General features: G+C 40.4%; 2 protein-coding genes across 7 annotated transcripts in view; both read right to left on the bottom strand.

The window, feature by feature from the left end:
* The window catches only part of LOC130146493 (uncharacterized), a 33,028-nt gene extending 25,079 nt beyond the window's left edge, over positions 1 to 7,949 (bottom strand). For both annotated transcript variants that reach the window (XM_056332654.1, XM_056332655.1), the window contains exons 1-4: positions 7,791 to 7,949; positions 7,393 to 7,484; positions 6,367 to 6,435; positions 770 to 803 (exon numbers count right to left, since the gene is read on the bottom strand). In XM_056332654.1, the coding sequence (XP_056188629.1) occupies positions 770 to 803; positions 6,367 to 6,435; positions 7,393 to 7,467 (178 nt within the window). In that variant the 5' untranslated portion in view covers positions 7,468 to 7,484; positions 7,791 to 7,949. The remainder of the gene's footprint in view (positions 1 to 769; positions 804 to 6,366; positions 6,436 to 7,392; positions 7,485 to 7,790) is intronic.
* A 4,419-nt stretch (positions 7,950 to 12,368) lies between these two features.
* The window catches only part of AHRR (aryl hydrocarbon receptor repressor), an 89,600-nt gene continuing 86,990 nt past the window's right edge, over positions 12,369 to 14,978 (bottom strand). For all 5 annotated transcript variants that reach the window (XM_056332996.1, XM_056332995.1, XM_056332999.1 and 2 more), the window contains one exon: positions 12,369 to 13,692. In XM_056332996.1, the coding sequence (XP_056188971.1) occupies positions 13,595 to 13,692 (98 nt within the window). In that variant the 3' untranslated portion in view covers positions 12,369 to 13,594. The remainder of the gene's footprint in view (positions 13,693 to 14,978) is intronic.

Below are 14,978 nucleotides of genomic sequence, written 5' to 3'. Positions count from 1 at the left end.
TGCGATGACTGACTGTATAACCATTCTGGGTTTTAATCTTCTCATTGTTTTTTTTTAATCAGTATTCCCATACCTCTCAATGTTCTCTGCTTCCTGTATTTTAAAAATCTGATACATCATCATCAGTGCCTTTACAACAAGATTTCCATTTTCACTGTGAGCTATTTATATGCCACGTTTTCAACCTTTCACCACAGCTCTTACTATCATTGACATATGACAGTCTGGATTCACGTTCTTAGTTTCTGGGGGAAAAGATATCCCAGCAACTGATTCTACCTTGAAAGGCCTTTGCTACTTCAAGTCCACTACAATAAAGAAAGGCAGAACATTCCTGTGATGCAGCTAAGCAGACTCCAGCACTGGTAGAGCTGCATCTGCAACAGTTCTGTGCCAGCCTGCTGATTTAGCTTCTTAGCATACTGCCTGAAGCTTAGAAGTGAGTGCATAAAGCTGACAGACAAGTGGGAGACAGCTTAGCCTGGGAAGGTAAGAAACTAAAATACTGACTATCCATCCCTCTACTAAACAGGTATACAAATATTTATGTGGAAAGGCATAATTAAGGTTTCATGCTCCAAATTATTTCTTTGCTCAGCAGTTCGCTAGATCGAAATCTCAGAAGAATGTTCAGCATATAAAGAGAAACAGTAATAGACACAAATCTCACAAATGTAAATATCTGAACTACTAGAAAAACAACAAACATTAAAATCCCCAAGCAATATCTAACCTAGGAGGCTGGAAAGAAAAAAGTGTTAATACTTACAATACAGTGTCTTGGGTCTCAGGGCCTTCTCTTTCTTTAATTATGAAAATGCAGGTCATCCCAAAATAAAATAAGAAAAAGAAATTAATGTGCTGCACCATTTGAAGGAAAAACCCTATGCTTCCTCCAAAACCTTTGTAGATGAATTATACTACAGACCAAAGTTTCCATTATCAGATAGGAAAAAAATACAGCCTTTATGACTTTCTTCAAAAGCATACTTACAGTTAATACAAGGTTAATTTCAAGAAAACCCTGTTATTCCTGATGATTATGGCTTGAAACACATCTCAAGAATGCCAGACAAAACCTTGAGGGTCTGCATGATCGCAACTCTTAAGTTCTCAAAAGCTGTAGTACCAACAAAAAAGAAAAAAAAACTCACCCCAAAAGGAAAAAACCTACGAAAAAGCAGCATCCCCACCATTTTGAGTGGGTGTGAAAGTTCATTCATATAATGAAGAAGAGGAAAAGTGGTTTTCATCAGCCGAATCCAGAACAGATCGCTTTTTTGGCAGAATCTATGGAAAAGAGGAACTTAAATTTCCAATTCAGAACATGGCTAAAATGATCCTGACTAATTTTGAGAACTTTTTGGCGAATAAACACAAACTTGCCATTTACAGTAATGAAACAATAAGTGTGGTCATTCCACCAGTAAAGCAGCTGTCTGTCCAGAGCTGTCCATCAATCTGAATGCTGTATTTTCAGTATTCAGTGGCATGGAAAAGATGCTGCACGTCAGTGTGACAATTCAGTAGGAAATAAGACTAACACAATAGTTAATTGTTTAAGAAGCCAAATAGCTGTTCTTTCACAGCAGTTATTAAAAAAAGGAAGTTACCCAAGTCCCAGTATTGCCACAGATAGTGGGTGGTGCTGTATAAACTCAGCAGGATTTTATAAGCATAGAATACAGACACAGTCTCCCTTATGCTGCCGCAAGTTTTCGTTACTTGCCATTCTACAGAGTTTTACAACAAACAGCTACTAATACCTCACTTTTCAGACAAGTGTAGAAAACATTAGTAACTATGAGCTGTTGCTCAAAGAGAATTTCTTCCTGACCATTTTTGGAAAAATCAACTTTGACTTTGATTGCACTAGGATTACTGCTTCTGTTAATATTAGAAATGGAATTCTGGAACTGAAGATGGGCCCATTTTACTTGTGAACCCTCCCTGAGGCTTCTTTAAGAAAACAAAAGAAAACTACATCAGGAATTAAGATTCTCACACATTAGGTAAGAAACTTATTCTCTGTCCTGTGTCATGTGTTGCAAGCAAGTTGCAACAGCTGTTTTTGAGCTAAGACTATGAAAAAATTAAGTAACTTTTAACAAAGTGTCTAACTTTGAGAAGCCAAAACTCAAAAATTTCTGGTTTTTAGGATTGAAACCTCACACACACACTGTAATCTGTAAGCACTAGCATAAATTAGTTTTCCACACAATTCAGGTTCACAGGTTATCAAACAGCTTCACATGCATAGTTTATTATGTAAACATAATTCGGTTGATCCTAAACATATGTTCTTAAAATCATACCAGCTAGATGTTAGCAGCTCATACATAGAAATTCTATTTATTTTAATTCTCCAAGCTCATACTAAGCAAATCAAAGTGGTTTTTTTTCCCCAAAAGAAAAGCTCTACAGTTTAAGTCTCTTGGGATCATGAAGATAAGCTGCTGAGCAGCATACTACTGAGAGCAAATATAAACAACACAACAGCAAAACAGTTTTCCTGGAACTGAAACCTAGCCATGTTAACATTCCAAGTATCAACATAAAAAAAGTCCAATTAAAATGTTTTTCCAGCACGGCTGATTTTAATGTCATACAAAAGGACAGAAAAGTTGCCTGTACATCAGGTATTTTCAACCATAGGTTCTGATGCACACCAGCCAGGGGCATGAGGTATAGCAGAAATGCGAACACTGAAATGGTGAAGACAAAAAAATAACAACTCTTCACAGATCTAAACATTCCTTGTTTTTAATGAGGCTGCAGAGTCTCGAATGCAGATTCCTCTCCGTTTGGAACACAGTAGGCGTTTCTACCCTGTCTATCGCCAGATATGAAGGGAGGGCAAGGAACCCTGAATAGTTGACATAACCAGAGCCAACTTCATCTGTGCTCTAGATACAGTTCCCAGAAGAGACAACACTCTTCTGCTGATTTCATACCTGCAAAGGGCTGTTCAGAACACGTGGAAAAGACATTCCACTTTAGGATTTCCTCTCTAGTAAACTGAGCAATAAAGCTAATGTATATTTGTAAAACCAGAATAAAACTGATCACATACCACAGTATTCCAGGTACACGCACAGCAGATATATTTTATCTGTCAACTGCTCCCTCCAAAGGGACTAGCTTTTTCCTTGGCTGTCCAAAAAAAAAAAAAAAAACCAAAAAACCACCAAACCAAACCACCTTCCATGCATAACATCCCCCATTACTCTTATAGACTTGGTTCAATGAAAAGCATGAGTAAACTGATATAAACATTGTTTCCCAACCATTTTACCATAATGGCTCAAAGTAACATTCAACTTTTTTTTCCAAAGTATGTAATACGAGGCAATTCCAACTTCCAAAAAGCTAAGAACTAAATGCACGTGTACAAATTCCATTTTGTCCAAGTCATTTTCCACATACCCTCTGCTCCATCAATAGCTAGTCAGCAACAAAACCACAAAACCCTTCGCCATGCAACTATGCAGATGCCATAAGGCACTTAATGAACCTTGCACTGTAGTCACCCCAACCCCACAATCTATTGTCCATCACTACTTTTTACAGAGGTTTGGCCTCAGGAGCTATCAGCACTAGAAAAAAATGGAGATTTGTATTCTGCTTATTACTCAAGCTCCAGTTCAAGGACACAGAAAGCATCTGTCATGAGCACTGAAATCACTGAGAAATACAAAGTCGTCATAACAAAGAATCCACTCTCAGGAACAGAAACTAAATGAATTCTAGAAAGGTACACCATATAGAATTAAAATATTACCTAGTATTTTGTAAATTAAGCATTCAAAGACTCGAAAACATGTTTAAGCTTCATGTATCAAAGAATGCAAGCAGCAGTAATTTTATCTAGTTAGTTAGCTGATCATCTATTATTTGACTACAGCAGCTACTCTGAGCCATTTGGAAAAAAAATATTGCCATAAATTTGAAAGTGCAAATGGAAAAGGCTTCAAATAAGCAGAACCTAATCCATCAACAAATTACGAAGAAAGTCATTGCACTGACTAATCCTTTGCTTTAAATATTTTTAAATTACTTTATTTCATGATGCAATATGACATCTAGTCTATTTCTATCCCTTGAAATCAATCAAACATCAATCCAGTGGGTTAGAGCATTAAGCTTGCAAATATACAGATGAAAATACAAATGAACAACTCGGGACTCACTTTCTTGTAAGAACACAGACTCAAAGATCTTTACCTTTATGCACCAGATTGTCAGCCTCCAACACAGGAATTCCACAATGCTTTAGGTACAGGCTTATTCTCTTTTAATTTAGGAAGTAACAACATATTCTAGGTAAAACTTCAGTCCAATTTATAACAAATCTGGGTAGTCTGCCTAAGCTTCCATGAAGAGACAGATATTTACATTTCCCACTCTAGCAGCAAATTATTTAGTCGCTGTCAGCTCAAATACCCAGACTGACTGTTAATAGAGGAAAAACATCCTAAAAAAATCCCATATTCATCAAAAGCAGTATTTATGGAGCCTGAGAAGTATAGCACATATGAACTAGATTTCCTCAGGGGAAAAAAAAAGTAATCTTAATTCTTTTCTTATACGTAGGTCACTAATAAGTCTCCCTAGTTTTACGGAAGCTATGCATTTGATATGATTTACCTAAGAAGTATGCTTAGATGTTTGGGAAGTGGCCTCTTTCAAAGAAATTATGCATTCTGATGCCATTGTTAGGAGTCAAAGGCACCAAACCAATCAACTTACAGAGATGAAACAAAGATATGCAGAAGTAACCTAGATAAGTATCTTAGGTACCTATCTAAAATCCAGAATAAACAAACTACCCAGGTGATACAATAACCATATACACAAAGTCAACCGAAGTACTCCTACAAGTCTGCCAGATAGTCAAGCTTTACTAGTGCACTACTCAAAATAATGCATTTTACTTTGAATAGCTATGGGAAATGCACACATGTGAAATGAGAACCATTTCACACGTGTACCTAGTGTTTACATGGAATTTTCCCAGTGACTGTCTTTCTCTTGATGATGAAGGGTTATTTCTTGTGATTTTGAAACTTCCTCTGGTGGAGAACAAGCACAAAGTATCTTTACCAATACCATTTTAAAAACAAATGGGTAGCTGAACGAAAAAAAAAAAAAAAAGTCGTCTGACTCAAGTCATTAAAAAAAATGGCTGGTGGGTTGGCCAACATTGCAATTTAGGTAAAGAACTACCATGTCCTCTTCATTTTGTTATGTTGTCAGGACATCCTTTGGTACTATTCTGAACAAGAATTCCTCTAATAAAGAACAACCCAAGAACTATTCACCATCAACACCTAGCCTGTATCAAAATGGAACATAAGCTCACGACTTTTACAGTTACTTCAAACTCAGTGACACAAAACCTTCTTGAGATAACTCAATGAATTCTGATCTTCTGCCAAAACACAATACACTTCATATTTAAAGTGAGGAGTTAGAAGTAACTGAAAATAATGACGACAATCTTGGAGTTACTACTACAGAAATGCAGTCATGTGACTTACAAGAACTCCACACACTACCACTAACATTTAACATCTAACAAGCATCCAGTTTTCAACCAGCCTGACTCTTGTTCCCTCTCAGTTTGCATTTCTTCATTAATTCAATCAAGTCTGACAGATTTAGCCTAGCATACGCTGATTTCCAAGAGCAAAACAGAATGAAAACTACGTGTAGATTTTTCCAAGACAATAATCACTAGTTTTTCCACTTTGAAAGGGAGAAACAGCAGCAATTGCTATGGAAGTTAGCTAGGGAATAAAAAACAATCACAAAACCAAAGGAATGCCTCACATAAGCAAGAACATTAGTCTAATAAGTATAAAACAAGCAAAGGCAGTAAACCAGAAAGTCGCTATTGAGATGCTTCAAACAGAACCATAGGACTTGGTAGTTAAGCCTGTAACCCCTGCAGGAAATCTGAATTTATATTGGTCTCAAACCAACAAGTAAGCTAGTTTTATTCAAAGTACAGGTGAGTTATGTAGACTTGGAAAACAGAGCAGTACTTTTACCAACTGTATCAAAACCCAGAAGTTTGCATTCTTTCACCATCTGTGATCCCCGTGTAATTCAAGTGTTAATTTCACAATTAACACAGATTTACCTTTCGGTGCAGTTGATGTTTCAAACTATATGCTGTACAAAACAGACTTGTGAGATTGCCACCTCATCTTTTTCACGGGACTTTTCAAGAAAATTACTGTTACAGATCCACCAGTAAGTTGGATAAGCACTTGAAGCATTGTGAAGTCAATTACTGAACTTTACAAGAATCCCAAATTTATGATTAAATTTGCATATACATTTAATATGGAAAAAGGTTACCTTTCTATGCTTTGCACCACGATAGTGTGACTGAAGACTTATAGAGCTCATACACGGAACTTTACAAACCTAAAAAGAAAAATTGAAAACACATCTTCAGTTATGCTATGGATATTCTGTAGTTGGCGAGTTATAAGAACTGGGAATACATCCATTTCTACAGCACAGTTCTCAAGGTCATCTTTGGCTTAAACAGTACAACCTGCACAACATTTAGGAGAGCAGTACTCTGCTAAAGCGACCAGAAATAGCGTGCAAACTTGTTCAAATGACACTTAAAACACTTATACCAGGTGGTAAAAAATCTTTTAAAAGCCTTCCCCCTCCCTCCTACCACCACTTTCTGGATTCTTAGTTTTCTAAACTTCTCCAGGCTGGAAAGCCAAAAATGGGATGATCATACAGTGACTAGAAAGGAACAAAATTATGCCCTAAAATAACTGCAACTCCCTTCATTGTTACATCAAAGGGATTGGAAAAACAGAGGAGGAAGACATCTGCATTTCATCAACATCCACAGACACGTATATATTAATTAATAGAAGACAATACAGATCTACAATTATTTCTTACTATTGTCAGCTAAAAAAAAAACAATGACTAATATATGCTAACACTGTCTATTCACCTGACGGGCTGTCCCACCAGTTTAACGCACCAGAAAATTTCACTGCTAGAACAATACATGACTGAAGTTCAAAACGTTCTGACCAAGAGTTGCAGCCTTTACAGATATGTGAACCTTTACAGTCACCTATGAGAAATACTTAACAAGATCTGAAAGACTACAACTAAGGACCATTACATTGCACCTGTGACTGCTCAAGAACAAACTGAATTTGCTGAATCCTAAGACAAGCAGCTGTTCCAGGGGCCAAAACCATTACTCTCCACCTTATCAGCTTCTCTCACAAGTTTGCCACGCTACATCCAGGTTAGGTCTGCCACCCTACGAGCATGGTCTTCCGATGCCTTAGGCCTGCATTTTAGCATACAGTCTGAAAAGCCATCAAGAAACGCACTCACTTCACAATAAAATATTTTTTTTTCAGATTCCGGTTTGCCATCGTCTGGCTTAACTTCTTCAGCCACAGTGCTCATCCTGTAAAACCGGTTCACTGCACACAACGAAAAAAAAAAAAATCCAACTCTTGTTCATACGGCACTTTTCGGCAAACAATCGGGGGCGGGAGGGAAGCGTCAGTCGGAAGAATTAAGTTGATTATTTCGTTTCAATGCATTTCTAGATAAAACCACCTCTTTCATCGCTGGGACACCTTCACAGCCTTCAGCCTTGCGGCGAAGGCACCCTCCCCGCCGGCCCCTCTGGAGCGGTCTCACAGAGAAGCCGGCCCCCGCGAGCGCCGCGCTCCGGCCGCGCACGCCCCCGCCTCCCCCGCCAGCCGCCGAACGCACGGCGGTACCTCAGCGCCGCTCTCCCCCGCTGCCCCCCGGCGCCGCCCCCGCCGCCCTGCCGGCGCGTCCCCGGGCGGGCCGGTACCGACGGCAACACCGCCGAGCGCGCGCGCCCAACGGCATCCGGCAGCGCGAGCCCGCCGCTCGTCACTTCCGCCGCTCCACAGCCACCGGGAGGCACCCAAGGGCCGAAACCAGAGTCAGCCCCGGCGCCACGCCCCCGCCGATAGGCGAGCAGCCAATAGGCAAGAAGCCGATCGCCTCGACCAATGGGAAGCCAGCGCCGCCTCGCGCGGCCGAGCGCCGGAGCCCTCCCCTCACTCGGAGGGCGGCAGCCCCGCCCTCCCCGGCGGCCTCTGGGCGACCCCTGGCGGCCCGCGCGGCACGCGGAGTAACGGAAGCTAACGGCCGGGGCCCCGGTGTTTGCAGCCTCGGGGCCTCCGAAAGGAGGCAGGAAACGCGCTTGGCAACGGTCTGAATTTAAATGCAAATCTTTATTTTAAAATGTCATAACTTTACACTTCTGACTGGTAATAAACATAAAATATAATTTAAGAAATACACTTGAAAGTTCCTTCTAAAAGCAGACTGAGAAAACAGTAGAAAAAAAAAAAAAAGCACACAGAAAAGTGCACCGGTTTTAACAAAATGCCAAAATGTCAAACCCACGTTTCACTGCCCGCCGGTGACATGGGAGGGCTGTTGTACCGGCACACGACGCAGCGCAGCTGGCACTGGTTGGGTTGCGTGTTCCCGACGGCGTGTTCCTTCGCCGGCCTTGCTCTCACCGGAGTTGCCACGCTGACATTCCTGGGGGCCGCTGGGGCTGGGGCTGTGCCTGCCCACCGCCCCCCGGCCCGGTCCTGCGGCTGGCGGAGTCGCCCGCGTGTGCTCCCCAATGGCGCCCATCGCAGGCGTCACGTGCACAGACGGGATGTTTCCCAATAATCCTGGGGCGGGTGTGGTGTTCTCTCCAGAAATGTGGCCGTAATTTTGGGGATCAACTGCTGGTAGATCTCCACGCACCTTTTTTTTGATCTTGCCCTCCACTGGGTTTCTTCAGGAGCAGGAACAGCACTTGTAATACAGAGTTGCGAGCAGAGTGCGATGGCAGATCATACCCCTCTTCAAGATGAATGAGATTATTTGTACCGGTACTTTTCATCGGAGTTTCTGTAACAGTCAGAGGCCTTTACATGGAGTCACATTTAAACACCTGATAATTATTTTTGGTTCTAATCTCCAAATCTAAAACGGACTAATTGAGAATGCGGCACTGCACATGTTGTGTAATGCTTCCATACCCTCCTTTTTTAAAAAATTACAAATTAATAGTGCAATTACACAGTGAAAGTATAAACACATATAGAAAAAAAAAAAAAGAGAGAGAAGCAAAAAAGGAGAAAATAGGTTCCTTGATTTCTTGAAAGAGAGACAAGGTCTGCACAGAGAAGGATTTGGCGGTATATATATTTGCAGAACTAAACTATTGGTGGTAGCTCAGAGCTTCTCAGCAGCACAGCCTCCTGAAGAGAGGATGTTTCACCAGCAAAGTGATCTTTCTTCTGTTTTAGGAGTACAGCCGTAATTAGTGAGTACCTCTGTCTTATTAAAGAGGGCAGGGGGAAAATGGAGGATTGCACTTCTGCCTAACACTTTTGGCAGAACTTTTGAAGTATGCCTAAAATGGAAATAAAGCTACAGATGCAGAAAACACAAATGGTCGAGGCCACAATGTACCATCCTATAAAATCAAAAACGTAGAAAAGCTAGAGGAAGAAAAAGGAAAACTTTTTCTTGATGGACACTGCCTTTAAGGAAGAAACTGTTCTTTGGTTTTGTTAAGAAGGGGGGGGGGGGGGGGGAGGGGTATGGGGAAGGACCATTTCAGAAGACCAGAAGACGGACATTTATTGACCATGTAGAGGAAGAATCTTCTTGGCTATGATTAAGAGTAGGAAGAAAGGAAGAACACTGAATACTGTTACTTAGAACTGAGATAACTTTTGCCTTTTTGAAGTTCTTCCTTAGAAAGACAAAATTTTTAAAAAACACTCAACAGTTGATGCTAGCATATCCTTATCTCACATTTTAAATGAACAAAGGGAGGATACATACAGTCAAAAAGTAAAAAAAAAAAAAAAAAAAAACTAATAAAAAAAGAGGTTCAGAACGGAGAGTAGTGGGATAAACAAGGCAGAGATCAAGGTGTGACCTAAGAGGCAGAACAGGAGTGTTAATTCCTACGACAACCCCCTGTGCAAAATGGGGAGCTGTAGACCAGAGCTTCATGTGATTTTTGCAACATGGCCTTTTAGTTAGTTAAATACAATTACTGAGAACAGCTAAGCAGCTGATGTTCTTTGCATTCCCTTCTGTTCTATTAGTCATTGTAATACCATAATTCTACCAATACAAATGTGAAACTGGAAGTTTTGGCTGTTGTACGGCTGTCCCTGGACCCCTGTTGCATCGAGGAAATTCTGAGAGTCTTCAGCCTGCACAGTTAGAGCACCAGCTGCATAACAGAGCTACAATTACCGGCAGCAAGAGAGTTAATGCAGACACTGAATTTGCCAGTGTTTCAAAGACTAACCCCAGGAAAGGAACAGGAGCACTCCATGCCTCCTAGAATTATGTTTTCAGTCTGATTGAGAAGCATACCTTAGCACTGAATTACCTCGATCCTTGTTCTTGAGAAGTTATTTCCAGCCTGAACCATTACAAATTCAGTTCTACAGCAAAAATGAGGACATGATTTCAGAGCACAAAGTTATTAGCGGTGGGTGGAGAATTAGTGCTGTAGTCACAGAATAATTACACCTTGAGAGCAATATATCAATCAAGGTGATCTTTTTTCTCCCCAAAATTTTTCTTAACAATCTTTTTTTACTTTCCCTCCAAAATTCCACCCAAAGAAAGTCTTTGCATAAGCACAGGCAAGTGCTTGGATTTCCATATGTGTTTTTTTAAAAGAAGTACTTAGTGGGTTTAGTATGTTTTTCAGCCTGTCACTGATGATTTTGTTCAGAAGCATTTCTGATACCATGATAGGGAAATGTATTTGTAATGACACGAACACATGCCACGTATTCAAACACAACAAAGACGTATTTGTCAGGGTTGGTAGTGTCTATGAACATAGGCTACTGGCAGTCCTCTTGCATGAATCTCCTTCAGCTAGATAAAAACCTTGTGACTACAACATGAGCATGGCCACCTGCAGAATCTCTTTGCTCACTACGCATGTGACAGAAGTCTGCTTCTGTTGTGACACATGATTTCATATCAGACACTGCAAGATTTAAAAGAGAGGAAGAAACTCCAGGGAAAGAAACTCCTTTTCTAACGAGAAATTTTCTACAGTTTGGTTTAGGTTTAGGGGTTTTGTCTCAATATAATCAGAAAAGTCTTTCCAATTTGAATGTTTACACTAAGACAGAAAAAGAGAAGAGAGCAGAAAGAAAAGACATGAAGAATAGAACAATGGCTCTTATACCCCCATGGTTCTGAGGTTGGGTTTTTTAGTTACCTGACACTCTGGTGGAAGAAAAGGAGTACATTAACTTTTTCCCCACTACCTAAGGCAATGGGGTAGAGGAAATGGTGTCTTTTAACTATTTCAGTTAAAACATCACACACTGTTAAGACAAATTAATGGCTTTTCTGAAATAACTACAGCGGGTGAGGCTGCATGGCTTCAACATGAAGAGTTAAGAAAGGCCTCTTAGGCAGCAGAGGCTGATCTTATCCCACAGAATATTCCTTGCCTCAGGCTCGTTGTCTCACACTTAAGTATTTTAAGTACTGGCAATTTCCAGAAGAATTGCACATGCCCTGTGGCCCCGTATCAAAGGATCAGCACCTAAAGTCTTACTGAACTGGCTGATGCACAAATGTCAGGCTTCCATGCTATCCAGAGGAGAATCAGTTCTAAAGATTTTAAGAATACATCACTGTGTTCTAATGAAGGGTGAATAAACCATAGAGATATACTTCACATTACCATATTACAATCAAGGAGTAGGAAGTCAGTCTTTCCTGCAGAGAATTTAGGTACAGGCCCTTGATCTTTCATTTCACTAGTTAAATCTCCAAACCGAGGACCAACTGAAACCAGCTTATCCCTTGCACACTGCTGCCCTCACTCAGATTTTCAAAACAAAGCTCTACTTTGGTATTCAAAGAGTCTAAAGTGAATAGAAATTAACGATGGTGTTATCTACAGTGCAAGGTCTGCCCCAGTTTCAGCCTCTCGTGTAACTGCATCCCAGCAAACCTTAGAAGCAGCAGGAAAATCCACTCTTTTTGCTGTGTAAGTTTACCCCTCACTCAAATCAGGTTGGTTTTCAGAAAAAATAGTGGCTTACAATGGTGTAATTAAGTTGGACTAGCATTTGTACGGTGCTCAGCAGCTGTCTGCTGACTGCCAAAATCAGGCCACATTGATAATAATCTTATGCTATCTGTGGACCCAGTAACATCTCAGACTGAGGCACATTCTTCGAGTTCTTAGAGCTTACCAAAAAAAAAAAAAAAAAAAAAAAAAAAAAGGAAGAAAACACCAAAACCACCTCTCCCCCAGAATTCATGAGTTTATTCTGGCTCAACCTCTGGAGAGTTTATGGCTGAATAAATTTGAATGCTATCATCAGTCAGGTGTTTGAGGCAAGCAATGGAAAAAGAAAGGCATTTCTTTCAGTCTGAATGCTCCAAGTCCCTTTCAGGCGAGTGTTTGTCTAGGCATTTCTTCTACAGGAAGATTTTTTTAATTGTTGTTACAACAAATGGATTGGGAGGGTCCTAAAACAGACTTTAGGGTTGTGCTTGAGGGATACAAATACCAGCTCATTAAGGATAAAAGCTAAACACCAGTGATTGAAAATATTTTAAACACTACTTCTCAGTGCTAGCTTTTAAAATAATCCAAAGCAACAGCAATCCCTATGAAAAGGTAACCATTTAAAAGAACTGCTTTGTCTTTCATGGTTTTTTTAGCATTTATTTCCTTTGTTCTTTCCAAATGGTGCAATATACCAAGTACTTAGAAGGAACTAGTCTTTGCTTACTATCAACAGTACTTAGTGATTGTCCAAAAAGAGGATAAACTGCTGGTCTGTAATAAGCACTTCTTAGGAAATTGCTGAATGTGTGTAATAACTTAGACTAGAAAGAATTCCACTGATACCACATTTTTTCATGTGATACCTGGAATAACAACTTGGCCACAAATTAAGTGGGCCAAATTCAAATATGATTTGCAGGATAAGTGTGTTTTTCTTGGGTTCACACTTTATGGAGTGATAAGGAAGCAAACCTGACTGCATTTACACAGGAGGGAGTCAGAAGATGACAACTCACTTCTGAGTCACACGTTCATCCATCCTTCTAGAAGGCATCTGTTACATCTCTGATATCAGATTGAATTCTCCTACATGCAGAAGCTTCATCTACCTGTATAATATCGATTAAGATGTGTAAAATGTGTCTGGGTTTGTTGGAAATATAAGAAAAATCATCCCAACTGAAATAAAGCAGTAAAGCCTTAGAGTAGATAATGTCGACAAAATAACATTTATTCTGTAATGGAGAAATATGTAGAGAACTGCTGTTGTTAATATAAACTGCTTCTGCATTAAAGAGAGAAATCTGGCTGGTATCTTTCTCCCACTGTAGTCATGCCAAGAGATATTTCTGAGCGCAGACAAGGCATTCAGTGGCACAGTCCTCTACAGAGTTGCACCTGGTGTAACCGCTTACACCATGCAAAATGGCACCAGCATGTCCAGATGAGGATAACAGTGCTTTACAGTCATGTTGCATCAATGTAAGTGATGAGAGAAGATGCAAGGTAGTGTGAAACCAGGTCCAGGTAGTCCCGTTCAGAAGGGTGTGACAGTGAGTCCAAGCCTGGAATTAGATGAGCAGCTTTTCAGCAATCACGCTGTCACGTCCTCCACTTGCCCCCAGCCATCTATTCCCACTTACCCTGTCTCCACACTGTCCCATTTCTGCCAGGCAGCTGCACAAGAAGATGGACTGGAGAACATTACATGTCTCATAGCACAACCCTACCAGTAGCTGTGCAGTCAATGCACAGTGTCTGGCACCAGGTCATAAGCGGTGCCACTACTACACCCCAAGCAAAGGGCTGTGAGAGCAACTCTGAGAGAGTCTGAAAGAACTGCTGCTCTTATTTTTGCAGACAGTGAATCAATGAGGCAGAGGTCGTGCAGCCCCATGGATTTATGGCAGTCTCACTCTACATGAGTAACCAGTTTCCTTGCCCAGAAGTATTTTTGCAATTTGGCTTGAATTTTTGTGATGGGAACAGTGACGTACTAGAGAGCAGTATAAATTCCAGCACTGTGGTCTCACTTCAGAATGGGGTCTGATGTTGCATTGCACTCACTGGCAGAAGTATTAAGGCAAGGATATCAAGACTGTCTCAATAAGAGGCAGCATGTAGCTGACGAGGAGCTGATTTACCTCAGACATCAAAAAAGGTGATGTGATGTTCTTATGGCTTGGGTATGGTCCGCTGGACCTCACTTTAACGCAGATTTAACTTGAGCTACAGTAAGACGTTATTGCCTCTCTTTACTGTCCACTCTTGCCTTTCCTCTGGGAATACTGTCTTCTGCAGGACAGTCATCAAAAGGTACTATTTCAGATCAAACTTAACTGACATGCAGAGAATGTATATGTTTACATCTGCCAACTTTAACATACAGGCAGTAATTTCTGTCAGAGAAGACAGACAGTCTTGGAGAAGAGCAGCCTCCCAGGTGCAGAACCATTCCCCTACCTGAAAACTACACTTATCCCACATATTTATAGTATTTGGGAGAAGTTTATGCCACTTTTCTGGCATGTAAAGCCATGCCCTTAGCGACTAATACCTCTAGAATTGAAGACATTATAATTATTTATAACATTTTGAAAAAGAAAACATTCATTATAGGCCTTCCTTCAAAAAGCACATATACATCTAAGCTTTTTTAAAATGATGTGTTTTTTATATAGGTGAAGTTGATATAGAGTTGAAATAGTGCAATTTTACAACAAAAGTTAGTGCAGGAGTCAAACTACAACAACAACAAAAACCAAAACAGAAATTGTAGGTTGGTTTGGGTTTTTTTGTGAAAATAAAAGTTACTGCCTGGGTACAAAGGAAAGCATACGGATCTGCTTTC

This window comes from Falco biarmicus, chromosome 3 (assembly GCF_023638135.1).
Source record: "Falco biarmicus isolate bFalBia1 chromosome 3, bFalBia1.pri, whole genome shotgun sequence".
NCBI lineage: Eukaryota > Metazoa > Chordata > Aves > Falconiformes > Falconidae > Falco > Falco biarmicus.
The sequence above is the reverse complement of the archived record's forward strand: the minus strand, read 5'-3'. Positions and strand labels throughout refer to the sequence as shown.